The 26968-nt window shown below is 40.2% G+C and overlaps 1 protein-coding gene across 1 annotated transcript in view; it reads left to right on the top strand.

Moving 5' to 3' along the window:
- Positions 1–26968, top strand: part of dntt (deoxynucleotidyltransferase, terminal) — a 104145-nt gene that overhangs the window by 34774 nt on the left and 42403 nt on the right. The window contains exons 5-7 of the mRNA XM_088013206.1: positions 2785–2856; positions 2929–3052; positions 19230–19362. Of these exons, the coding sequence (XP_087869332.1) occupies positions 2785–2856; positions 2929–3052; positions 19230–19362 (329 nt within the window). The remainder of the gene's footprint in view (positions 1–2784; positions 2857–2928; positions 3053–19229; positions 19363–26968) is intronic.

Below are 26968 nucleotides of genomic sequence, written 5' to 3'. Positions count from 1 at the left end.
GGAAAAATGGTGGTAAACGCCAAACAAAAAGCAACTCAAGGACCGAAAGTCACAGCAATGTGTAAAGAAAGCATTTACAAAGGAGGGGAGTTTAACCCAGCAGAGCTTGAATGAACATGTTCTAGGAATCAAACATCAGTCAAGAGGATTTCAAAAATATAATCTGAACAAGATTTTTCCCTATAAAGAAAGATCCAGTCTAACTTTCAGCGTTTTTATTACCGTATTTTTCGGACTGTAAGCCGCTACTTTTTTCCCTCGCTTTGAACCATGTGGCTTGTAGCCCGGTGCGGCTTTTCTGTGGATTTTTCTTCAACCACCAGGGGGCTCTTTAGCAGCAAGTGAATCATTGGAAGTCAAAATTAGAAATCAAAGAAGAACGCGCTAATTTTACATTTAGAACAAACACATGCTAGCAGCAGACACGACTGAGAATATTTGACAGAAAGTGCCTAAATCAAATAGCTCAAACACCTCATTAGGATGTTTAACCAGTATTGCTCAGAGAAGTTGCTCCTGACCTCATAGTTCCAGCAGGTGTTTGCTAACTGCAGCTGGCTAGTCTGTAGGAGCTTAGTAAGAACTGAGTCGGACAGGGACAGGATTATTATTTTTAGTTTTTATTTTTTGTGGAGGGCCCCTGTCTGTCAAGGGCCCTTGGAGTTGTCATAATTAACCCCTCCCCCCCAAACGGGGCCCCTGGTAAGGTGCACTCTGTAGTCTGGAAAATATGGCAAATGTCCAGTAATTATTCTGACTTAAAAGTATCCTCTGTCTCCCTGCAGCATAAAAACACCAAAGTTTTACATGTACAACAGGACAAGGTTTGAGCTTTGATTTAAAGGAACTGATGTTTTGCAGTTTTCTGGAATTTAAAGCCTTCCTAGTAAAATTTAGCTTAGTAAAATTTGGTGTTATCTACTTAACTATGCAGTACATAGTTATTAAAATGTCATCAGTAAAAATGGAAAAGAAAACAGGATTTGAATGTTGATCGCTATGCTGCTAGCACTTAGCTTTCGTCAACAACATAAATATAGTGGCGCAACATGAATAATCACCCAGCCGTAACACGATCTGCTAAATAATAAAACATAGTTTAGTGAGGCAGGTAATTTTCCTCGAAATTTTAATAATCGAGGTACTTGAATCATTTCAGGAATCGGTACAGTTGCAGATTCTTATAGCAAAAAGAAGCTCAGTGTACATGAAAGGTAACTGTTACAATGAACCAGTTTTACTGAAGTTAGTGTAATCAAATGTATTGGACAGACCAACGAAAGAAGAGGAGTGATGCTTCTTCCTGTACTAATTATGCTACAGTTTCATTTCATAACATTCACTCAAATATTCTGAAAGTAAAGGTTAAAATTTTCTTCATTTCTTTGTGTGACCTGAAGCTGTTCCAGCAAAAAGTAAATTCATTTTAAGGCGTCTTTTAAAATAACTTTCCAGGGGTGTCAGTAAATGTGCTGTACAGTTTTGTTTAAAGCTTATTTATAAACTCTCCCCAGCACACATGGATCACACCGCAGGAGAAAACAGACAAATGTTTGTTTGAGTGGAAAAAGTCTGCTAAAGCTACTTCATCCTCTCACTTTGTCAAGCTCAGGTCAGAAATCATGGCAGCTTGTCAGGGAAAGTTTGCGTGGAGAGAGCGCAGAGTCCCTGCAGATGAAAAAGTTAAAAAAGGGCAATCCAACTTTCTGACACGTTAAACCTAACATCGTCACAGCGGGTCTAAGAGCAAGCCTCCAGATCTGTCAGAGCTGTCAGCGCTGAGGCAGAATTATAAAACAAAGTAACATAAATGTGCCGCGGAGACCAAATTAGACAGTCTGCGGATGACCTCTCGTCTTTGTTGTTTGCGCGCGACGCAGACACCCACCTCACTCCGAGCTCTGCGCTCCCAGTGTTGTCTCTTTGAACGGATTGCAGCGCAAAAACAGGAGAAATGACATGAAAAACAAAGTGAAGCCGAACGGAGTTAAAACAGAGAAAAACAAAATGCTTGATGTGGCTGTGAACATCAGAGTGACACCATCAGCGGCGACTGAGCTCCTCGCTGACAACTGGGCATCCAAAGTGGGGAGAGGACATAAGCATAGCGACATAAAAACGAGGTGGCGCTGAGGGAAGCGTGGGGATGAATGTGTGCGAGGCAGAAGCTGCGCGTGTGAAGGAGCATATCTCTCCTGGAGCAGGAAGTGTGGTGAAGCATTATCCTCCCGTTTGAGGTTGGCCTTAGCTGGAGGCTTGAAAAGCAGAGGTGGACGGTTGGATGCTTCGCTGAGCAGTGAAGGCTGCTGCACACTGCTCTGTACTCACAGCCTCGACCTTTGGATCAATAGTTCATCCATGCTGGTTGCCTTTCCTTTATGCTCAAGCTTAAAATGAGCACTAAACCCTGCAGAATTGAAAAACATATCAATCTCAAAGCTTTTTTTTTAAACTAGCCAGGTAACTGCCACTTGGTTCACACAATGGAGACGTTTAAAATGGAAGTGCAGACGATTTCATTTAGAGCAAATAATGGAGTCTGGGGAAAAAACCCGTCACTCTGGGCGTTTAATGATTGTCATTAAAGCTGGTGTTAATCCCAGGTTTCATGGCAACAAAGATGTTATTTCTGGGAACAAAATGGAAATGACGACACCTGAGTTAAGTGGAAATGGTTTGCAAATGAGCAGCAATTTGAGGGCATTTGCTGACAGCAGACAGAAAACAGAAACCTATGAAATCAGCGCTTTTCTCTCTAATCTCATTTGCTTTTATGTTTCACAGGAGATCCTTCAATATGGCCGCTCGTTTGAGGTCGAGAAAATACTCTCTGATGAAAGGTGTCAGACTCTCAAGGTTGGTAAATGAAAACCAACTTCAGTCAGTCATCTTTTCCCGTCATTTAAATCGCACCTCCTTCCCCGACAGCTGTTCACGAGCGTGTTTGGGGTTGGACCTAAAACAGCCGAGAAGTGGTACCGCAGAGGGTTTCGCTCATTCAGCGACGTTCTGGCGCAGCCCGACATTCATCTGAACCGGATGCAGCAAAGTGGTACGTCAAAATTTTCCCCCGTCTTCAGAAAACCACTTGGCAAATTGTAGAGCAGGGAATTCAATCCGAGCTTGCTTCAAAAAACACTCAGCAGCCTAATCGTTAAATTTCCACAGTGTCTGTATCTCAATTAAACTTTAAGAGGTTTATACAGAGGCATTCACACGTTTTGATCTTACACTGCAATCCTCTGCCTGTTGAAGGTTTCCTCTGATGAACATGGAGCAGTTTAGTGTGATCATAAGTCTGCATTTATGTTCAACCCCTTTCACTTTAGTACCTCTAAGTAAAATCCAGGGCAATTTAAAACAATATCCAAAACTTTGAACACCCCATAAAGTTGTGTTCAATCCATCATCTAAATATGGACCAATTGCAAACAAGACATATTTAGTGATTGATTTAGTTAAAATAATTTGACTGATTTAGTTAAATTTAGTGCAGCTCAGCGTTGTGTGTTCCTGTCGGTGTATGAAATGGAACAGGAACCAGGTCTGGGTTGACCGTCTTTTATTTTGCAGTGAGCACTCTGCACAGTCCGGTCCAAAACGCCTCTATTTGCAAGAAAATAACATCCAACATAAAGAAAAATTAGTCAAATAATAATAAAAAAAACCAAACCAAGACAAAACCACCACAACTGCATGAAATCAAGCTAACTTAACTCACAGCTATATAACTGCAGCACAGGAACTCCTATTAGCTTGCTTTGCATTGAAATAAAGTCTTATTTCGGCTCATATAGACCATACAACTTTCCACGGTAAAAAGAAAAAGACGTCATTCAGCCACCGGTATAAATATATAACTTATGAAATGTAAATGTTTAACATCTGGACCGACAGTGTGCCGCTGTTCTGTCAGATCAGCATATGTTGTCAGATAGTCGTACGCTTAGCTCAGACATGCATACGCAGTCATTACCATATGATTTTATTTAATCATCAACATAGAATCATGATGTAGATCATCATACACTTAACAATTGTATGGCATCCTGACTTAGCGGTTAATGAGTTTTACACAGGCCTGTGTTGTAGTTGACTGCAGCTGCAGCCAGACCTGCTTTAAATACACTTTGAAACCACAACGCATGTATATCTATCTAGTTACCATATTATGTCATGTTATAAACAATTTAATGACTTATTTTCGTCATAACTTGCTGCGTATGCTGAACTGACAACTCCTCTGAGGTCGGTCTTCTTAATGCGGATGCGCTGGCATGGTACTCACTGCATGTTTGCTATCGTGACAGCATATGGCTATCTGACAGAACACCGGTCTTTCCCATAGACATAATATAAGGATAGACCCTCATGGACCGCTCTCGCCTATTGTCGCTGACGAGATTTAGGCCGGCCATCTTGGAGCGGTACTCCACTCCACTCAGTGTTATGTGTTTAGCAGCACAATGACGTATCAGCGGATTTAATCGATCATAACACACTTTTTTGTTTCTGTAAACCATATTCAAACATCTATCAAAGCAACATTTATAAACAATTGTATTTTTAAGTATGTTTTTAATACATAGTTCATCATATTTAAATATGCTTAGTGGCTATAACAATAGAATAGGAATGGAATATTCTGATATCGATGTATGAAGAGCATATTACAAAGCACACAGCCGTTCATAATGTATTTAATAAATTATTTAGTAATATCAATACATATTTATATAACTATATAAACAAATATAAATAATGATTAATACTGAATAATATATATTGGATACATGTTTATATATATATATATATATATATATATATATATATATATATATATATATATATATATATATATATATGGAAACCAAGCTGAAGTTGGTTTCCATTTCTATCTTCCAATAGCTAAAGGGCGATTCCACTTAATTTTTCACTACCTTCCGTATATTTAATCGACTCTAGTTTAAAAACTACTACACCTAGAGACTTGAAACTTGGACTGGATTATTCTCCGCTTCAAGCTGAATGAATACCATGTTTGGGATTTGTGAAACTTCAATAAAGTTTGATTATCACCATTTTTTGCATCTCTTTCATACTAGAACTGCTCTAATTAAAAAATTAGAGCAGTACTAAATTATTCTGCTCTAACAGCAGAATATTTACAACCATGATTGTGATTTGTGAAACCTTTTTCTGATTTGTGAAACCTTAATAAAGTTCGATTTTTACCATTTTTGTTGAACTCTTTCATACTAGAACTTCTCTACTTAAAAAACTACGACATCTAGACACTTCAAACTTGGGCTAGATTACTCTCTTCAAGAAGAATCTCTATAACCATGTTTGGGATCTAATTCCAACGCTACAACACCTAGACACTTCAAACCTGAATCAGATTATTATCAATTAAAAGCAGAATATTTAAAACCATGTTTGGGATTCGTGAAACCTTTTTCTGATTTGTGAAACTTCAATAAAAGTTGATTTCAGACGTTTTCTGAATCTTGGTCACATGAGAGCCACTCCAGCTCTAAAACTACAACACCTAGAGTCTTCAAACCTGGACTATATTATTCTGCTCCAATAGTAGAATATTTTAATCCAGGTTTGGGATTTGTGAAACCTTTGTGTGATTTGTGAAACTTCAATAAAGATCAGTTTACTATTCATACATGTTCCATGCGGTTTTTTTCAAATTCAATTATAATTCAAAACCACTTTAATGAACCACTTTAACCACTTTAACCAATGGGAAATTAAAAGTTGTTGTAACTCATTAATTCTTCAACGAGTTATTGTCGATCATGCTGGCTGTTGGAAGGAAAGAACCTTTGCAGGGGTCTGTTAAGTGAAGTGAAGTTTCACAAATCAGAAAAATGTTTCACAAATCCCAAACATGGTTCTAATTATTCTGTTCTTAGTTGAGAATAATCCAGTTGAAGTTTGGAGAGTCTAGCTGTCGTAGGTTTGGAAATGGAGCAGTTCTCGTGTGACCAAGATTAAAAAAGTGGTGAAATCACCCTTTTTTAAAGTTTCACAAATCAGAAAAAAGTTTCACAAATACTAAACATGGTTTTAAATATCCAGCTTGAAGAGGAGAATAATCTGGTACAGGTTTGAAGAGTCTGGGAGTTGTATTTTTTTAATTAGAGTAGATCTAGTGTTATCCAGATGCCAAAAAATGGAGAAAATCGAACTTTATTGAGTTTTCAAAAATCAGAAAAAGGTTTCACAAATCCCAAACACGGTTATAAATATTCTGCTATTGGAGCAGAATAATCTAGTCCAGGTTTGAAGTGTCTAGGAGTTGTATTTTTTTAATTAGAGCAGTTGTAGTATGAAAGAGATGCCAAAAAATGGTGGTAATCGAACTTTATTGAGTTTTTACAAATCAGAAAAAGGTTTCACAAATCCCAAACACGGTTTTAAATATTCTGCTATTGAAGCAGAATAATCTAGTCCAGGTTCGAAGTGTCTAAGTATTGTAGAATTTAAACTACAGACGATTATTGATGCGGAAGATAGTGAACAATTAAGTCGCCCTTTAGTTATTGGAAGCTGGAAATGGAAACCAACTTCAGCGAGCGACGTAAACGTCATACGCTGTGACGTCAGCTCCAAAGCTCTACTGAGATCCTAGCAGTGTCTGAACTGGTAACTTATTTACATATTGTAAATAAATCATATGTGGGGATTTATTGACCACAGCTTCATTTTTATAATACTATCATGAAAGATAAGAGTACCGTCTTTGTGCTGACAAGAAAACAACCTGCTGAATAATATTAATCAATCACTAATCATTTTTGTCTAGATTAATGTCAAGTTGTCAAAACAAAGACATTTTCAAAAATGTCAACTTTGTATTAAAAGTGTCATGATTTACCGAATGACGCTTTATGACAACAGTCATAAATATTCATGAAGGCTTATTCATGTTCATGACAGGTGTTTATGACGGTGTCATGTCAGTCTTATTCACCCGCCTTCAAATAAAGTGTTACCGGCTGGGTTTATGTAGCATTTGATTTTTAACAAAATATTTATACCTGTATTTCATAAAAATAATCGTTGACTTTCGGCATTTATTTTGAATTATGTTGGTCCTGTTTACAACTATGATTTTCATGTTCAAAAGCATTTTTTATGTCCCATCTTATAGTATAATAACTGAACAAAATTATTTATTTGACTTCAAAGATTAGAGTTAAGACTGCTTTACATTTAATTTATATGTTGAAAATTTGTATAGTAAAATGCAATAAATTAGTTGTGATGTACAGAAGATAAACATTAGCAAACTCAAGAATATGTTGAGTTCTTAATATATAATAGTAAAGGTTAGTTGTAAAAACTAGATGACACGTCAATTTATGGTCTTAAATTGCAAAATAAAGTCTGCAAATTGATTGTAGAATGGTTTCATTTTTACATCACTTTGCATGAGGTCAAACTAAGTGTTTTGTGTTCTACAACTACATTTCCTGTGGACTTAGAATTAAATTTTGTTTCAAAATAATGTTAAGAATATATTAAATACATTAAATGTAATATATTTTACACTATAATTAACATATGGTATAGAATACAGACTTCAATGGTTTGGAGGACAAAAGTATTTGGAAAAGTCCAATGTTTTTTTTTTTTAAGTTTGTGAATAAATCACAAAAGACAGAGTAAACAGAGAGAGAATTTCAGTTTTGGGTTAACAAAATATTGGTAAATTTGACATAAAAACTGTTAAATTATGGAAAATATTTTGAGGGAAATTCTGAAAAAAAAAGTATATAAAAATACAGTAAATGTCCTGGTAATTCTCTGCCAGGATATTTTCAGTGTTTTTTTTACAGAATTTCCATCAGAAGTTTCCCGTAATTTAACAGTATTTTATTTCAATTTTTCCATTAAAAAACAAGGAAATGTCCTGGTAATTTTCTGCCAATACATTTTCTTGTTTTTTACGGAATTTCAACAGAATTATTCCATAATTTAACAGTTTTTTTCCCCTTAATTTAAAATATACAAACTGTTAAATTATGGCCCACCACCACCACCACCACCACCACTTCAGGCCACATTTCCCATATTCTCAAACTCAAAGCTTGATATGTATGGGGCAACGTGACAGTTCATCTGACTGACTACATAAACTAAAAGCTGGATCATAGACATTTTTAATAAGCATATTTGTGAGCCTGCCTCTTTTTATTAAATTGAAATTAATTTTAGATTTTTGTGTTACTTTTTTCAGGTTAACTTGGAAAGTGAGTTGTTATTATTACAGGTTAGTTTTCTAAACTACAAAAAGTAGCTGTTAGGGAAGCTCAAAACTGAAAAATTGAACTGATATTGATATCCGATAGTAACACTGCTGTTATGCCAGATTTACCAGTACTTTATTTCGTCAATTTTTTTTATATGATTACTCGATTAATCGTAAGAATAATCGATAGATTATGCTATTACTAAAATATTTGTTTACAATAGCCCTAAATATATAAATAAAATAGCATTTATAGGGGGATCGGGATCGCCCCAACCCTCTTCGACCCCTCACATCTACCTCTACATTGAGTGGGGGCTAGTGTACCATGAGAGGTACACTAGCCCCCCCTCAATGGGGCTAGTGTACCTCTCATTGAGGGGGGGCTAGTGTACCTAGCCCCCCCTCAATGAGGTGGGCTAGGTACACTATGTACATCTCATAGTGTACCATGAGAGGTACACTAGCCCCCCCTCAATGTCTCTCCTTCGCCCCCCTCCTTCTACAGCCAGACCTCCTACCCCTTTTTGCAATACGCCGTCCGTCCGCCCCCCCCCCAGCACTCAATGGTACACTAGATCGCCCCCCACCCTCTTCGACCCCTCACATCTACCTCTACATTGAGGGGGGCTAGTGTACCTCTAATGGTACACTAGCCCCTCCTCTACATTGAGGGGGGCTAGTGTACCTCTCATGGTACACTAGCCCCCCCTCTACATTGAGGGGGGCCTAGTGTACCTCTCATGGTACACTAGCCCCTCCTCTACATTGAGGGGGGCCTAGTGTACCTCTCATGGTACACTAGCCCCCCCTCTACATTGAGGGGGGGCTAGTGTACCTCTCATGGTACACTAGCCCCTCCTCTACATTGAGGGGGGGCTAGTGTACCTAGCCCCCCCTCAATGAGGTGGGCTAGGTACACTATGTACATCTCATAGTGTACCATGAGAGGTACACTAGCCCCCCCTCAATGTCTCTCCTTCGCCACCCTCCTTCTACAGCCAGACCTCCTCCCCCTTTTTGCAATACGCCGTCCGTCCGCCTCCCACCACTCAATGGTACACTAGATCGCCCCCCCACCCTCTTCAACCCCTCACATCTACCTCTACATTGAGGGGGGCTAGTGTACCTCTAATGGTACACTAGCCCCCCCTCTACATTGAGGGGGGGCTAGTGTACCTCTCATGGTACACTAGCCCCTCCTCTACATTGAGGGGGGGCTAGTGTACCTCTCATGGTACACTAGCCCCCCCTCAATGTCTCTCCTTCGTTCCCTCCTTCTTCGCTTACCTCTAAGGATACGTCAGTCCCGCTCCTTCTCTCCTTCTTCTTCGAACCTCTTCTAGCCTTCCAGTCCTCCACCGTTCCCTCGGCCTCCCATTCTGACTCTTCGGTACATCCTACCCACCTTGCTCTGACTGTAACAATGGATGACTAAAGGTTTCCGGTATTCTCAGATTGAAAACTTGTACGCACTCTTAAAGCCATAATCATCCGCTCTGGTAGGTTGCGAAGTTCTGCTGAGGAAACGCATCCAGTTTTGACACTTCTGACACGGTGTCACTCTGTTGGTGAGAAAAAATCCTGAAAACACCATTAGACATGAGGACTCAGAGGTCTGTCGTGAGTCGGAGACAGGTCCTGCTCAGACATCTGTCCAGACTCATAAACTGGTCCTAACTCAGACATCTGTCCAGACTCTGAGACAGGTCCTGACTCTGAGACGGGTCCTGACTCTGAGACAGGTTCCTGACTTTGAGACAGGTTCCTGACTTTGAGACGGGTCCTCACTCGGAGGTGGGTCCTGACTCAAGGCAGGTCCTGACTCTCAGACAGGTCCTAACTCTGAGACAGGTCCTGACTCTGAGGCGGGTCCTGACTCTGAGGCGGGTCCTGACTCTGAGGCGGGTCCTGACTCTGAGGCGGGTCCTGACTCTGAGGCGGGTCCTGACTCTGAGACTGGTCCTGACTCTGAGACGGGTCCTGACTCTGAGACGGGTCCTGACTCTGAGACGGGTCCTGACTCTGAGACGGGTCCTGTCTCGGAGGCGGGTCCTGTCTCGTAGACTGGTCCTGTCTCTGAGGCGGGTCCTGTCTCTGAGGCGGGTCCTGACTCGTAGACGGGTCCTGACTCTGAGGCGGGTCCTGACTCTGAGGCGGGTCCTGACTCTGAGGCGGGTCCTGACTCTGAGACTGGTCCTGACTCTGAGGCGGGTCCTGACTCTGAGACTGGTCCTGACTCTGAGACTGGTCCTGACTCTGAGACGGGTCCTGACTCTGAGACGGGTCCTGACTCTGAGACGGGTCCTGACTCTGAGACGGGTCCTGTCTCGGAGGCGGGTCCTGTCTCGTAGACTGGTCCTGACTCTGAGGCGGGTCCTGTCTCTGAGGCGGGTCCTGACTCGTAGACTGGTCCTGACTCTGAGGCGGGTCCTGACTCTGAGGCGGGTCCTGACTCTGAGGCGGGTCCTGACTCTGAGGCGGGTCCTGACTCTGAGGCGGGTCCTGACTCTGAGACGGGTCCTGACTCTGAGGCGGGTCCTGACTCTGAGGCGGGTCCTGACTCTGAGACGGGTCCTGACTCTGAGACGGGTCCTGACTCTGAGACGGGTCCTGTCTCGTAGACTGGTCCTGACTCTGAGGCGGGTCCTGACTCATAGACTGGTCCTGACTCTGAGACTGGTCCTGTCTCATAGACTGGTCCTGACTCTGAGGCGGGTCCTGACTCTGAGGCGGGTCCTGACTCTGAGGCGGCTCCCGACTCTGAGGCGGGTCCCGACTCTGAGACGGGTCCTGACGCTGACACGGGTCCTGACTCTGAGACGGCTCCCGACTCTGAGGCGGGTCCCGACTCTGAGACGGGTCCTGTCTCAGAGGTCTGTCCCGACTCTGAGACGGGTCCCGACTCTGAGACGGGTCCTGTCTCCGAGGTGTGTCCTGAATTGGAGACGGGTCCTGAATCGGAGACCGGTCCTGACTCCTCCGAGTCAGTACTGATCTCTGGGTTGACCAAATTTACAGGCCCAGCTAAGGGTGGACCAAACTCAACGTTTGGTTCACTCTTGGCGGGTTCTTGCCTCTCCTCTTCGTCAGAATCTTCTCCACCACACGCAGCCTTTTTGATGAGCCCCCATGCCTTTTGTAGAAAGGTGTCTCGGAGATTGATTATCCGCGGTCTTGCCAGGGTTCTTCTGAAGCACTCTACAACCTTGTGAATCACAATTGGGTTGTTGCTTTTGATCATTTTGAAGAGCAGTTCTCTAACTACATCTTCATTGCCACAGAGAAGCTGTAAGATGTCTCTGCAGACTTTTTTTTGCATTTTCTCAAAAAACACAAAATCGATGTCTTTGACTTCTTTCCATATTTCTGGAGCAAGCTTTCTCTGGACCGGTTCAGTGTCCTTCTGTTTGTAAGCCCCATAGCTAGATCTGTTACTGGACTTGTAAATCAATCTCCACAGGATCTTTTGCACCATGACTCTCCTTTCATCTTCTGTTCCTCGCCTGAAGCCCATCCTGTTTGCGTCCCTCAAAAATTGTTCTGGGTCCATGGTTGCCTGAGTATAATCTTCACTCAGGCAGTTTTCATCTGCGTACAAGTCCTCGGTAGGAAAGAACGTCTTTCGGAGCTTTCTTTTTGTGGACGTTAACATCTTCTTTGGGCGAACGGGATTCTCCAGGTGCTTTTTGAATTTCTCCACGATGACTTCGTGTCCTTCTGGATAATCCAGCAGTGCGATTAAATGCAGTCCACTGGCAAAGTGGAATGCATCTCTCGCTACACTTTGGAAAATCCTTTCAGCAAGCTCCTCTGACAACTCAGAGAGTACGTCCACATTTAAATCTCCAGTTTTTCGCAATAGCAAAATCAAAATTTTGCTGTGTTGCTCCTCAAACGTGGGTGGGACAAGATGCAGAGTTGGTTCATCTGCAACCTTCTCAATGACCTCCCACAGAAGTTCGCTGAGAAACTTCCTCTTTTTATAATCTGGGCTTCTTTGGCCAGGATGGACTTTGTTGGAGAATGTCTTTTTGACTTTCGTCCAAAAAGAGTCCTTAGGCCTCACGTCCATTTGCCTCTGTGGACTTTCGTCAGTCATTTTTATTGTGGTGAGCTAAAACGTTCAAACGAATCTTGTGTCGACTGATTTGTGGCAACTGATCAGAGAATTAACTGATCAGTTGGTTATGTCATGGTCTCTATGACATCATAAAGTCATCCTCAGAAGGGCCTCATGACACAGACATCATTTGAAGTCATGCTGATGACATCATTGTCAGAAGCATGGCAACTGTTGCTAAGGGTAAAAATAGCACGCAGTGAGCATGCGCTATGAAAAAAAATTAATCTGTGTGCACTAAATGCATTATTCCCACAAGTCTGAACTGGCAGTGATGTGCGCAGCTTAACAGGAGGAGTCAGGGAACCATTGGACCCTCCACTTTACCGCCCTACCCATTTTTATTTGTTATTTGGGTTCCATCTCCTAACAGGCATAGAGCAAAGTGTCAATGGAACCACAACACGACCTGGTGGGCCGGTCTATCAGTCTTGTGATGCCCACTGGTGTGTGCCCACAAAAGTGAAAAAAGAGCATACATTTCTTTAAATGTGTATGGGATTATGATAAGAAGATATTTTATTTGTTAACAGGGGTTAAAGATGATGGGTGCAGTAACGGTGTTTCACCAGTAGGTGGTGTATTGGGACTCTGAGCTGCCTGTTGCTCTGCCGTTTCTCATAAGCTGAGAGAAATTGGAGTAACACAAACTGCGTCTCCCGTGTGCTCATTTACTTGAGGTGAGAATAACCCTAAAGTTTATTTTAACTAAGTACTTTTATTATTTGGTACTGTTCAATGATTGTTTAAGGAAATGTAATGTGTTAAAAGATATTATACGAGTTTTGTTGTGTTTCGGAGCCAGCAGCGGCTAGAGGAAGTAACTAGATGCTAGTTGGTTAGCAGACACTGTAGCGGTGGGAAAGAGCAGGCTACTAGGTGCAACCATAGACATTAATACAGGGGTCCCCAAACTGTTTCCTGTGAGGGCCACATAACTTTTCCTTTCTCTGCTGGGAGGCCAGAGTCAGTTTGTAACAAAAAAAGTGTGACGATTGCAGGAGTGCCTAAATGTAAAAATGTATTGTTTTCCAGAAAGCACAACCAAATACCCCTCTCTTGGTTCTTCACAGAAAAAATCCAGGAAATAAATAATAACACTATTAATGAAATAAATACCGTATTTTCCGGGCTATAAGCTGCAGACATCTCTGCCGCTCCAGGTTTTCCACAACGATGCAGCAGCATCAGAGGGGGCGGACAGCCAACATTTGAGTCATAACGGGTCAATTGAATATCACATTTGTTACGGTTGAAAAAGAAAAAGTTGCCAAGTTCAGATTTAACTGAACTGATTGCGGTAGTTTACGAACGGTAGCTGTAGCAGTAAAAGTGCTGATCCTTCGTGTCTGCTACTAGCATGGGCTAAATGAAAATAGGGGCTTCTTTCTTCATCTTTAGATTTCAACGGCAGCTTGCATCCATTATTGTTGCACTACTGCCATCTATTGGATCCTAATATCTATACCTCAAATTCTCATAATGATCCCAGTATTATAAATAAAACACTGAAAAATCTTCTTTTTCCCCTCAATGTGATTTAACTGATCAACAACATTCTCAAATTTCAATTCCCTATTAAAACCTAATTCTGTTTTAATAGGCGCTTTCTTCTTTTATTTCCAATTTTGACTTCCTATGATTCACTTCTTGCTAAAGAGCCCCCTGGTGGTTGAAGAAACCACCAACGCGGAGGCGGGCCGGATCCGGCCCGCGGACCGTAGTTTGGGGACCACTGCCTTAAACTCACAGAGCAACCTCACTGATATGCAGCAAGGTTCAAAATGTTTTTATAAAATATATATTGGTATGTAGAGATCACAGAGGACTGAAAAGTGATTTTTGGGGATAATGTGCTGAGCTGGAGCAAATAAATCCGGTAGAAATCATCAAAATGTTTTTGTTCTTGTCATGTTTAAGTGTTTAAATGCACATTTTAAATTTAGGTAAAGATGATATGAGTAAAAATCTAAATGCAGTGTTTGAAAAAATTAAATAATAATAAAAGTAATTTATTAGGAAAATGTAACCAGAAATAACTGGCTTATGGAATATTTTTGCTCATTATTTTTCTTCTTTAAAGATTTATTTTTAATTCAGTCCCACCTGCTTAAGGAAAAGCCAAACCATCCATCCATTTTCTTACACCCTTGTCCCTTAGGGGGGTCAAGAGGGTTGCTAGTGCCGATCTCCAGCTAACGTTCAGGATGAGAGGTGGACAGATCGCCAGGGCAGCACAGAGACACACAACCATCCACACACACACCTAGGGACAATTTAGACAGGCCAATTAACCTGACAGTCATATTTTTGGTCTGTGGGAGGAAACCAGAGTACCCAGAGAAAACCCACACATGCACAGGGAGAAGATGCAAAGTCCATGCAGAAAGACCCAGGCTGGGAATTGAACCCAGAACCTTCTTGCTGCAAGGCAGCAGCTCTACCAACTGTGCCACTGTGCAGCCTGGAAAAGCCAAACCAATCAAATTTAAATCTGGGCTTTAACTAGGCCACTTCAAATCCTTTTTTTTTTTCATCCATTCAATATCAGACCATCTATTGTGCTTTTGATCAAGTGAGTGTTTGAATTTCTACTTTATGTTAGATTTATGCCAGATGTAACGAGATGCACACCTTTTATTCAGAACTCAGACGAACGGATTTAAGTTTTAAAGTCGTTTTATTTGAGATTATTAAGCATCACATATCAGAACTTTTCTTTGTCACCACATGATTCCCCAGAACAAACGTCCTCTTCACAAAGCCCAAGTTTGGTCATTCTTGGACAAAGAATAAAGAATAACGAGAGGGAGGCAGAGGAGGTGGAGGAGGACACTCGTATGTTTTGCAAAAAAAAGTCAAAATAAAAACTATTCTCTACTCCTAATCTCCCACAAACTCACTCCCACATGCATGTGAATACAGAACACTGTAAACCTGAAAACTGAATATTTGTGAGTAAGAGACACAAAGAAAACCAGGTATAAATGTTTCCATGTGGCTCTAGGAGCATCAGGCCAACTCTGTTGGGCCCTTCCCAAAAAGCTTTGGGAATGGCCTAGTCAAAGTACAGTTTCTTTTTTACATCCCCTAAAGATGGCTATGTAAACTTTTTAGATTATCAAGTGAAGATTCTTTTGTTAACTTATAAAGTTTTAAGTGGGTTAGCCTCCCTTATCTTCGGGACCTTTTAAGTTTCCGGTCTGTGTCCAGAACTTTACGATCAAATAATCAGTTATTACTGACAGTTCCTCAGACTCGACTTAAGAGGAAAGCAGATCGAGCTTTTTCTGTTGCTGCTCCTGTTTGCTGCCTTCTGTTTTACATGTTTGAACTTAAATGAACTCTTACTAATGATGTTAGTATTTATTCCCATTACTAGTCAGATTAATTATTTTTATTTTAACAGCCAATCAGAGATGGAATCTGGGACAGAAACAATGTCACATTAGGCAGCCAATAATAAAAAAAGTTGTTTATTTTGTCAGGCAGAGAGATAATGAATTGATTTATATACGACAATACATAGAAATATAACATGTGAATATTTACTGTAAACTAAATGAATTTAAAAGTAAAAAAAAACCTAAACAAAAATATATAGATTATAAAAATCTGATAAATAAGTTGAAATCAAATCATTTCCAAAGCATAAAAAAGTATTCAGTTTAAAGATGATCAACAAAGACGGAGATCAAACTGAACATATTCTAATAATAAAAGCTTTAATAAATAATAATAAAAAAACATATTTGAAGATTTTGGGACCTCCTACATAAGATTAGATTTAGATTTGGCAAGAGTTAGTCATGTTTAAAAGATTTGGTTCAAGTAATTGAACGTGTGTGAGAGGACAGATCTGAGGCTCTAGATGGTGATGGCTGTTGGAAGGAAAGATCTTTTGCAGGGGTCTAAGTGAAGTTTCACAAATCACAAACATGGTTATAAATATTCTGCTATCAGAGCAGAATAATCTAGTCCAGGTTTGGAGAGTCTAGGAGTTGTGTTTTTTTTTAATGAGAGCAGTTCTAGTATGAAAGAGGTGCCAAAAATGGTGAAAATCGAACTTTATTGAGTTTTCACAAATCAGAAAAAGGTTTCACAAATCCCAAACATGGTTATAAATATTCTTCTATTAGAGCAGAATAATCTAGTCCAGGTTTGAAGTGTCTAGGACAGGGGTCACCAACTCCAGTCCTCGAGGGCCACCATCCTGTAACTTTTAGATGCATCTCTGCTCAAACACACCTGGATCAAATAAACTGCTCGTTTCCAGCCTATTGCAGAGATGAATGAATGCTGGTGAGGGAATTCAGACGGTTTAGAGCAGAGGTGAATCTAAAAGTTGCAGGATGGCAGCCCTTGAGGACTGGAGTTGGTGACCCCTGGTCTAGGAGTTGTAGTTTTTTAATTAGAGCAGTTCTAGTAATGAAGGAGGTGCCAAAAATTGTGAAAATCTAACTTTATTGAGTTTTCACAAATCAGGAAAAGGTTTCACAAATCACAAACAAGGTTTTAAATATTCAGCTTGAAGAAGAGAATAATCCAGTCCAAGTTTCAAGTGTCTAGGTGTTGTAGTTTAGTTTTTAAACTAGAGTTGATTAAAGATGCGGAAAGTAGTGAAAAATTAAGTGGAATCGCCCTTTAGCTATTGGAAGCTGGAATTGGAAACCAACTTCAGCTTCATAGCTGAGATTGAGTCCAAAATCCGATGTGAGATTCATCCGTGCTGCAGTGAATCTGTCTCTCCTTATAGATTTCTTCCTCTTCTTCCTCACATCGTGTCTTTAGGAAACTTTCAAAACAAAAACGGAAGATTTGGGATGTATCTTACTAGTGAAAGAATTACATATAAATAATAGTCTTGACCACCTGTGTAAACTTTGCTGGTGAATGTTATAAAACACAATATAAGTTTTATAATATGTGTTACATCGTTTCATTTCTAATATAGGCCCTTGTGTCAGATAATCTAAGTCAAATGTTGGAGAATAATTATTTTTTTTAGATTTACAGAAACTCAGCCTTCATAGCGGGGCTGAACCCGTATTACACCAAGCACTGTAGCTAATATTAGCTGGTATCTCGCCGGTGGACATAAATACAGTAAAGTAATATCCTAATCACAATATATACACAATAATATGTCCATCTTACTTGTGAAATGTTGTCTGTGGAGCCCTCGCATCAATAGTCCGTAGATCCGAACAACAACATCCCTCAATGCTGAGGCATCTTCTGCTGTTTTGATTGAGCAAAGTAGGAGGGTATACCGCTCCAAGATGGCCGCCGTATTTCCTGCGCCAGAGCGGCCAATGCGGGGTCTACTCTTATGTCTATGGTCTTTCCTCCTGCATTTAACCACCTCCGCATGCGTCAGGCTACGTGATTACGCTGCATGAGGTGCGTTCAAGTGCAATAGGAAAAACTTCAAACAAGTACTAATAAAAAGAAAGAACTGATTTACATAACAAATAATGACTGATTTGGTGGAATTCGAAGCTTAACTTAAACTAATATAATTAACTTGTTAAACTAGCCTTAAAATTACTTTCAGTACTAGGCCCACTGGCAGATTAGTAGACATTTTTCCCATGTTATAATGAAACAATGTGCGAGTGGAACTAGTATTTTCTATCAATATTAAAGGATTATTGAGCATTATTATTATTTCTAAGGTACATTTAACACTGAAACAGATTTTATTTTTAAGTATTTAAAATAAACAACAAATGAAATGGAAGCAGAAGTTTTTGTAAACAAAATTCTCGTTGAGACCAGCGAGCCACATTGAAGACTTTTGTCGTCCAGTCTTTGGTAGAAAGAGACGCAAATGGAAACTATTGAGCTTTTTTAAATGTATTATGTGATTAATTGATTTATTACTTGTTACGACAGGGTTAGTAGTTTGTTGTGGTCACAAAAAAGCTGAACCAAAAAGCAAAGTTCTCGATTTATTGGTCCATCTACATTTCAACCCTCGTGGTTATGAGATACTGGCTGAGCGTGAAAAGTCGGTTTAGAATTTATTTCTTTATTAATTATTTTCTTTATTTGCCCTTATGACTTGTTTTCTGTACACTTCCTACTTATACATTATTTCAAGCTGTGTGCATACTTCAGTATGGAACTGCAGGTGAATAAATCGCAGCGTTTCAATAGCTGAGACTTTCCAAAAGATGCTGCCAGTTGCACACAGAGTTACACTTCATGACCGGGTGATTGAAAACCTCAAATTGCAGTGTTCACAGGTTGCCATTCATTTCAAACTCCATTCAATAGTTTATAATGCTGACAGACGCGTCCATCAAAACGGTCACAATCCATCATTCGGAACGCCGGATTCGTCACTTTGAACGGAGAAATATTGCAGGTTTTTGAAGTGGAAAATGTCTTTGAACCCTAATCGCCTCGCTGTATTCTGGAAATCTTTACTGAGCAGAAACAAGAGCCATCCCATTAATTTTCTGCAGCACCGACAGAAAAATCATTAAAGGTTTTGTAATTAATTGGAGGTGCATCGCTGTTCGTCTGAGGAAAAGAAAGGAGAATTAAGTGCTTTTTAAGTGGCACAAAGACTGGAGAAAATGCAAAGTGAGATGCATAAAATGAGATAATCATCAATGCATCAATTATAATTAGGAACAGTTTGTAGATACAGTAATCCTCTTGTGTCTGCAGCCGGAGCACGCTGTTAGTCGGCTCCTATCAACAAGCGGAGCGTATCACATTTCTACCTTTCTTTTAATCCACCCTGACTCTGTGCTTCCCCAGAGCAAATGGCTGTGATTGATGGCTAGCTGCCAGACTAATAACCATGTGGTCTTTTCCCTGCAGGTTTTCTGCATTATGGAGACATCTCCAGGGCTGTCAGTAAAGCGGAGGCACGGGCCGTGGGGAACATTATTGACGAGGCTGTCCATGTGATCACACCGAACGCCATACTAGCGCTGACAGGTGGCTTTCGGAGGTACAAGGCTTGTCTCCTTCTTTCAGCGATGAAATTGTAGATGAAATAGAACAGCGCCTCTGCCTTTTTCTTCCCTCCGCTTTTCTTAAACATCTTTCTTGTTATGCACAGGAAAACACGGGTCTCAGGAGGTGTTGATTCCCATTTGAATATCCCTGCCACCTTCTGTCAGAGCAGTAACTGAAGGAGTTAGTTTGGCGTTGAAACTGGATTTTTGGTCTTTTTAAAGGGAAAAAAGAACAGGTCAGTCCTGTTCCGCGCCGAGTCTGGGTCACTCAAATGCATTACATTGTCAGTATCAGGGCGCATGGCGAGTGTTCTTGTAAAGCAACCTGCTGAGTGCAACTTTTTGGTCACAGACAACACCTCCCTCCGCTCCCACCTCTTTGTGCTGCTCTCTTTTTATGTGCGCTGCTTTGTGCCCGAGTAAGCACGGAGCACTCTGCTCTGTGGCGCTGTAAAAATCCAGCCATAACCCAGCAGCGTGTGAGGTAAATAATTCAAAGCGCAGTCTGGCAGTGAGGACATGCACTTGCTTCTCAACGGGGGTGAGAGAGCTGCAACGACTTAGCTGATGACCTTTAATGCTGTCTGGGCTACAAACATAATATACACTTTCTTCTCTTTCCTCCATAAACCTTAGAAAGGTTCATGTTTCATATTCTACCTGGTTTTCCTGCTTAGCAGAAAAGGACTTCAGATTGAGCATTAAATGTAAATAAAGCAACTTGCTTAGTCTACATCTCAAATCATCACAATCACTAAATAGTAGCATGCTGTCACCATCCATTCATATAAATATTAATAGTTTTTTTTCAACCTTTAAAGGGATCCATGATTAGTTGTAGACTTTATTTGAGAAATATGTATTTTAGATGTAAAAACAATACAGTTATAATACTGTAGACTGTTTAGTTTTTTATAAATTGTAATAAAATATTGTCACATGAATGCATTCTAGGTAAATTATGTCTAAAGGTCCAACAGCCAAAACAGCGGCGAGTAACGTCATAAAGCCTTTTTAATTTGAACCGGAGCGTGTTGAAATCAATGGGAATGTATAAATCACAAGAGGAAATGAAGGTGAGGAGGACCAAGCAGAGGAAGATCAGAGTTGGTCGAAGAAGCGGGTGTTTTGCTGCTGCTACTACCTTCAGCTTCGTAAATGAATCAATCATATCTCTGGTCAGACTGCGGGATCCGGTAAGTACTTGATTAGCTTTGGGTCCGGTCTTTGTTTGAACGTAAACGGCAGTAGTTCCGCTGGTACTAGAGCTCCGTTAGCATTCAAGAGCTTCCAGCACTGCTTGTCTGATGTTTCTCCCAGCGTTTTTCGCTCGTTAGCTGGGTGTTCTGTCATAAAAACCGTCAGCATGGCATTTATTTTTAGCTCGTTAAGGTAACGATCACCTGTTAGAGCCTTTGTCGGTTTTGCTCGTGCAAATGACTCAAAGTCTTCTGGAGAGAAATGTTGAGGGCACAAATGTAGGACCTTCAGAAGTTTTGTTCGGTTCTTTCCCACTGGACTCTTCTGTTTTGTTTTTGTTTTTTTTTCATGTAGGAAGCGATCCAGAATGTTTTTTTAATTACAGCCAACAGTGACACAGTGTGGCATTATCTAAAATTACACCAGTCACACGCAGTATGATAACCAGCTACTCTGGTGAAGTTAGCCTTCCTGTGTTTACGCTACAGATTCCAGTACAGAATGGACCAAAATGCGTCTTCAGCCCATCGGGTGAAAAAATGGAGACCTCCATGGGTGAAAAATATAACAAAGATTACATTTTATTGAATTAATTCTGAGTTTTGGTGTATCAGAAACAGGAATATTTTAGTTCATAGGAAAATTACAACATATTTAGGCCCAACTAATCCTGGTTCACTTTAAGGTGTATTTTTTGAAACACTGAATTTCTATTTACACTCTTAACATTAAAATTTTTTTCATAACATCTAAACCGCAGTATACACAAAGAAAGTTTACAGCATTTTCAAATTAATACAGCATCAAACACCGCCAGAGGAGGAAAAAAAAGGCAACATCCCTAATCTACAGAAGGACAGATGACAGCTGGAGAGATATCTGATTATGTAAATAATGGCTCCTCGATGAGGGAGTGTTGTAAAATGAGCTGGGGAAAGTGATTAGCGCATCATGGATAGTTAACATCAAGAACGAAGGGGAGGAACTACTTAAGATTTATGGGCCAGCAGCTCGCTGCAGAGTGTAAAGGGGCCTGTGAGTGAGCCGTTACGGATTCAAACTCCACCAGATGAAGCACCCATTTACCTCGCTTTAGATTTATGCGGACTTAAGGAGTCACATGAGACTTCATTGGAGCCGTGCAGAGATGTAGCTGAAAAGTAATGACTTTTACTCCATCAGCCACTAATTTAGCATGTTCTTGCTCAAAAGCAGACAACGCCTAGAACAGTTCAAACACTCCAAGCTGCACCACTAATAATCGTCTGGTTCTCTGCAGTGGGATATATTAGATATCTCTTTGAACGTACTGTCAAAGCTTGATTTAATAACCTATAATTTGAGACTCTCGTTAGCTTTGTGGCCAATAGCCCTTGTCAAAACTTACAAATACAGTGTATCGTATAGCTCCTCGGATAGATATTTTCGGCTCTATCACGTCTTTTATCTCTGGATAAGATGCACAGAAAATAACTCTGCTCCCAAAAGTTTTGCAAAATAAGGGCTGTGCTTCACAGGCTGGAGTTGTCATCCACTTCAGAGGAAAGCAGCATGGCGGGGATTTGTTGATGCCACTGACATTAGGCTTATTGAAAGGACAGCTGTGGAAGGCGGGTGACAAGCCTTAAAAGCGGTTTTGTTGGGGTAGGGGGGGGATTAAAAATAGATTAGGCGTGAAAATGCAGCTTCTACCAGCACTCTGCGTGAAAAGGCTCGCACAGTGTCAGTGGAGCGCTGTATTTATTTCAGCATGTTGCCAGCGATTCCCTGCTGTGGATCTTGTGCAACATCAGATTGTCTGGAATATTAACTCAAAGTGACACTGATGAGGGGGGGCGGTGGTAACTGCTCTCCAACGCCTCAAACAGGGGCTGAGTCTTGTGCTTTGTTTGCCTGCAACTGCAGCTCAGATAAGGATTCCTTATCGGCTTAATTCATGGTGTCATGATTGTTCAGCCCAACTCTATTATCAGCTCACAGGAGGGGAGAGCAAAACAACATGTCTGGTCTTAATGTATGATCCAAAGTACTTGGTGTGTCTCTATGGCTTCATGTTGGATCCATAAAATCAGGCAGAGCCGGAGTCGATGCATTGCTCCTGCTGATTCAGCTGCTGGAGCGCGTTCCCGGTAAACGTCGGACTCTGCCAGGTCTGCCCCTGGTCACTGATCTTGTTTGCGGTGTTGAGCCATGATCTTCAGTGAGAAATGAAGATCATGAGTTAGCTCCTAAGCATGAGGTCATAGTTCACTGTTGGGCTGTGACGATTCCTCGAATGATTCGAGTTCCTCGATTATTCACATTTCTTGGGGCAAGTTATCTGCCTCAAAGCTTCGGTAAATTATGTTTTATTATTTAGCGCACCGTTTTCCGGCCAGATGATTATTTATGTTGCACAACACTCTCACTTCCGCCTCTTGTTGTTGGTAAGTGTTGGCAGCATAACGTCCAGTTTTTAAGTTTGCTCCATGGAGACTCTATTGACTGATGATAATGCCAGGGATTTCATCGTTTTTCTGGGGACCAATAAGCCTCCTTAAATTAACGGGCCCAACGGCTGGAGTTCGGCAGCCTTTCTCCTCCTGGAGCAAGGCGAGAGTTCATCTGTTAAATTTACTGAAGACGAATTCATAAAAGCTGTGCTCAATGCTCAATGGAGAACCTTGAGTTTGTGGTTTTGATGCTCTCAAATAAACCCAATAATTTCATTTTGTCTTATAGACTTATAGACCAAACATAATGAAAACAATCCCAAGACTTAGTGAAGGAACTATTCAACTCTGGACATCTGGGTTTCCATCTCACGCCTGTTACCTTGGTGATCACAATGCACTGAATAAAGATGGTTCTGATTTCTTTTCTGGTACACTTTCTGCTGACTGCAGCTGACTCTCTCCCTCCTGCAGATGACTTCATTCTGTGGATTTTCCATCAGCAGCAGCAACACTTCCCACTTCTTTATTATTCATACATGTCGCCTTGTCGTCCATAGAAATTTGTAAATAGCTATGTATATTTTATAGGCCTAGAGCATACCTGTGAATAATTTAGCACTTTCCCTCACGCAATAAAAAAGTAGACATGCTGAATTCACACCAGGTGTTCAAAATGTTGTTCACTTCGGCTCTGTGTGGCACCACGTGCTGAGAAGCACATGGCTGCTTCTCTACACTTCGCATCAGTGAACAAGCGGAACCTGTTTCAGCCAACAATAAAGAGGAAAATATCTGCTTTGCTACCGAAACGTTGCAATGTGACGTCACGATTTATAATGCAAATATCTTAGCAAACTTGAAATAAGACAAAACTAACTTTTTCTTTTTTTTTAGCAAGATATATAAGCTTTTATTAAGTAAATGATTCCTTAATATTGATGAAAAAGTTCTAGATCCTTTGGCGGCTTATTTAACTTATAACAAGGCATTTTCCCATGTAAGTCAGTGGAACTAATGCCTTTTCATCATTATTAAATATTTACTTTAAACAATCTTCGACATCTTGCTAAAATGTCACTTTTAAGTTAAAGTTAGATATTTGCACTAGAAACTAGACCAAAAATACTTGATAAGATGGTGTTTTTGCAATGCAACATGAAAAGCTAAATATTAAATGTATACCTGATATGTAAAAGAAAAAGGTACAAAGTATTACACTTCACATATAATTAAAAAGCTTTAAAAAGTAGCGAGGGAGAAGGAAGCAGGTCAGCTATGCTAGCTTAACTTTGACAACCTTAACTTGTAGAAGTGCTGCGTTTCACTGTGTGTTTCGCTCCAGTTAAAAAAAGAACAAAACCCACACAATCAACCGCCACTGTGCTCAGACGATCACTTACTGATAGTCACAAAAGAAACAGACCCTTTGCTACGGCAACAAGTGGTTTTGAATTGTTCCTCAGTGATTTTTATGTTTGTTTTCCCTTTGCTGTTGCAAACTGCACTAAGTTAATAACATCTCCAGGTTTTATTTGGTTAACAGAATTGTATAAATGTGCAAAATTTCGGGATATTAGCAATAGCTTGAAATGTGTATGCTTGAATAGACATTTTTAATATCTGAAATTAAATAATATATTTGCATTGACCTGACAGATTTTACTAAAAGAAGTTAAAATGTAATGTCAGGGTGTCTTTTCCACAGATTCGTACTGAATAATCACAGAGATCAGGTTGTTCTTGCATCATGAATGTTTTTTTCCCAGCTTTCTCCTCCATTAATGAAGCACATTTAAGCTGCACGCTTGAGTGAGTTTTGCCTGAACAGCAGAAGCCAGCAGTAAAAGTAATTTAACTACATGAGCACACTGTACGTGCTGGAAACATTAGAGAGCCTCAGCTTTGCCAATTAAGCGGGTTGAATTAGAGGAATGACTCTCGCTCCACAGAAAGAAATCTTTGATGCAGTTTAAAACAGTTCAGTCCTACCAGTCAAATGCTTGCATCCTTCTGTCTTCCAGGTGGAATAAATATTCAGAAATAAAAGTCGGACATGTCATGTTAGCTAAACTTCCCATTCTCTGCTTCTTTTTGCTTGTTTTCGTTTCTTTGTCGTTCTTTTTGTCTCCTACTTTGTTCATAGATAAAAATTATAACTCATGAGCTACAAGCATGAGCAAAACAGCAGAAAAAAAACTTGTAAAAATGATGATGTATGCCCTTTATCCTCTGCCGACTCGTGCCGATGTTCCATTAATGCCACCATAACTGTAAGGGCTCAAACTTTTCTTATTTCTGACTTGCTACCTGATTTAGCCGTGTGAACCTTTGAAGCTTTCGCCCGCAGCTATCCTCAGCCTCTCTCCATTCCTTTAATGTCACTCACACTGACTGCCGTCAGTCATTTGCCAGTGGCATGAAGGAGAGATCAAACGCAGAGCCTTGTGGATGCAGAAGCTTCTTTGGAGCCGTATCGCCCACAACATTCACTGACATTTTGCTTTGTTGTAGCAGTGACACTGGAGCGTACTTCTGCAGGATTTCGCCTGTTGTTCATCAAAGAGTTTCTGTGGTAAAGTGTGTAATGTGTGCGCGCTACGTAATGATCAGCTTGAAATGAGTCGTTTTGTTTTTTTTTTGGCCGGAAGGGCCAAGTTGATGCGGACAAGTCTATCATAAGCTTTCTTGCCCCCCCACACAAAATCCTTGTGCGTCATTTCTATTAAAGCTGCTATTTTTCTGTCAACTTACTTAAATGGGAGCCAGAAACCTACAAAGAGAGAAAAACATCCTGTGAATCATTGTAGATCATTTTACACTGTAAAACACTTGAGCCGCATTTAGTCGTCTATCTTCTGCTCTTTAATAAATTTATCGAGTTTTAGATTTTGAACAAAAATGTGAGTTTGTGAAAAATTGAGGTTTTTATTCATTTTGTCAAACCTCCAAGAACTTTTAGGTTAGCACTTAAAAAAACTGAAAGGAGAAAGACGGGGGTGGGAACTTTTTCCCAGAATGCTTAGCGGCATGTGTTTTATCCTGAGTGCGTTACATTGATCTGACTCTTGTGTTATTAAGGCAAATGTTTATTTTAATGTATTAAATGTTTCTGAGCTGAATTCATTTTGATAAATAAAATTCATTTTCAGATCAGAATTTTTGTTTATTCAATTTGAAACAAGAATTTAAATGATTCTAAAGTAAAATAGGTATTTATCTTAACTTGACATTGTGAGTGAAAATAATAAAAAAGACATCTTAAATCGACTTCATAAACTTTAATTTCTGAGTTAAAACCAAAACAATTTCCCTGTTGACTTAATTTTCACTTTCAAGCAGCAGGTGAACTTTAGTTTTCAAGTTAAAACACCTTCAAATGTTTTACAGTGTAGAATCATGTTATGGATCAGAAATATTTCAAACATGCAAGTTTTTTTTCATGATATGAACAACTATATTAACTTTTGCAGAGTTTCCGGATACTTCAGTGCCCTGCAAAAAATATTCATAACTCTTGAAACTTTTCCACATTTTGCCTCTTTGCCTCCACAAACTTAAATATATTTCACTGTGATTTTGTTTACCAAATTTTTGCAAATTAAAAATGTGAAACATCAGGCATTTAAATGCATGCAACGCCCTACAGGAAAATTTCTAACCGTTATTTGTCAGATTGAACCGGAAGTATCTGTGACAGCCATTGATTTTCAAGTTTTTTCTTGATGATTGAACTTTAACTAGACCAATCTGACACATGAATAACCTTTGATTTAAATAATTTTAGTGCTCCTCTGAGCACTAAAATTATTTCTGAGGTTTTCACTGATTCCTGCTCAGATCAGATTTGTCTGGTCTTGTTTTGCTTGGATTCTCTGCTTGTTTAGTGACATTATTTTACATCTTCAGTTTTTACTAAATGCAACACATCCTGACTCAAAATAAAAACATGAATTATTCAAAGTCT

This window comes from Poecilia mexicana, unplaced genomic scaffold (assembly GCF_051168715.1).
Source record: "Poecilia mexicana isolate PSO_F unplaced genomic scaffold, ASM5116871v1 scaffold_15, whole genome shotgun sequence".
In the NCBI taxonomy this organism is placed as follows: Eukaryota; Metazoa; Chordata; class Actinopteri; order Cyprinodontiformes; family Poeciliidae; genus Poecilia; species Poecilia mexicana.
Note: the sequence above shows the minus strand (reverse complement) of the source record. Positions and strands in the feature narration are given on the sequence as shown.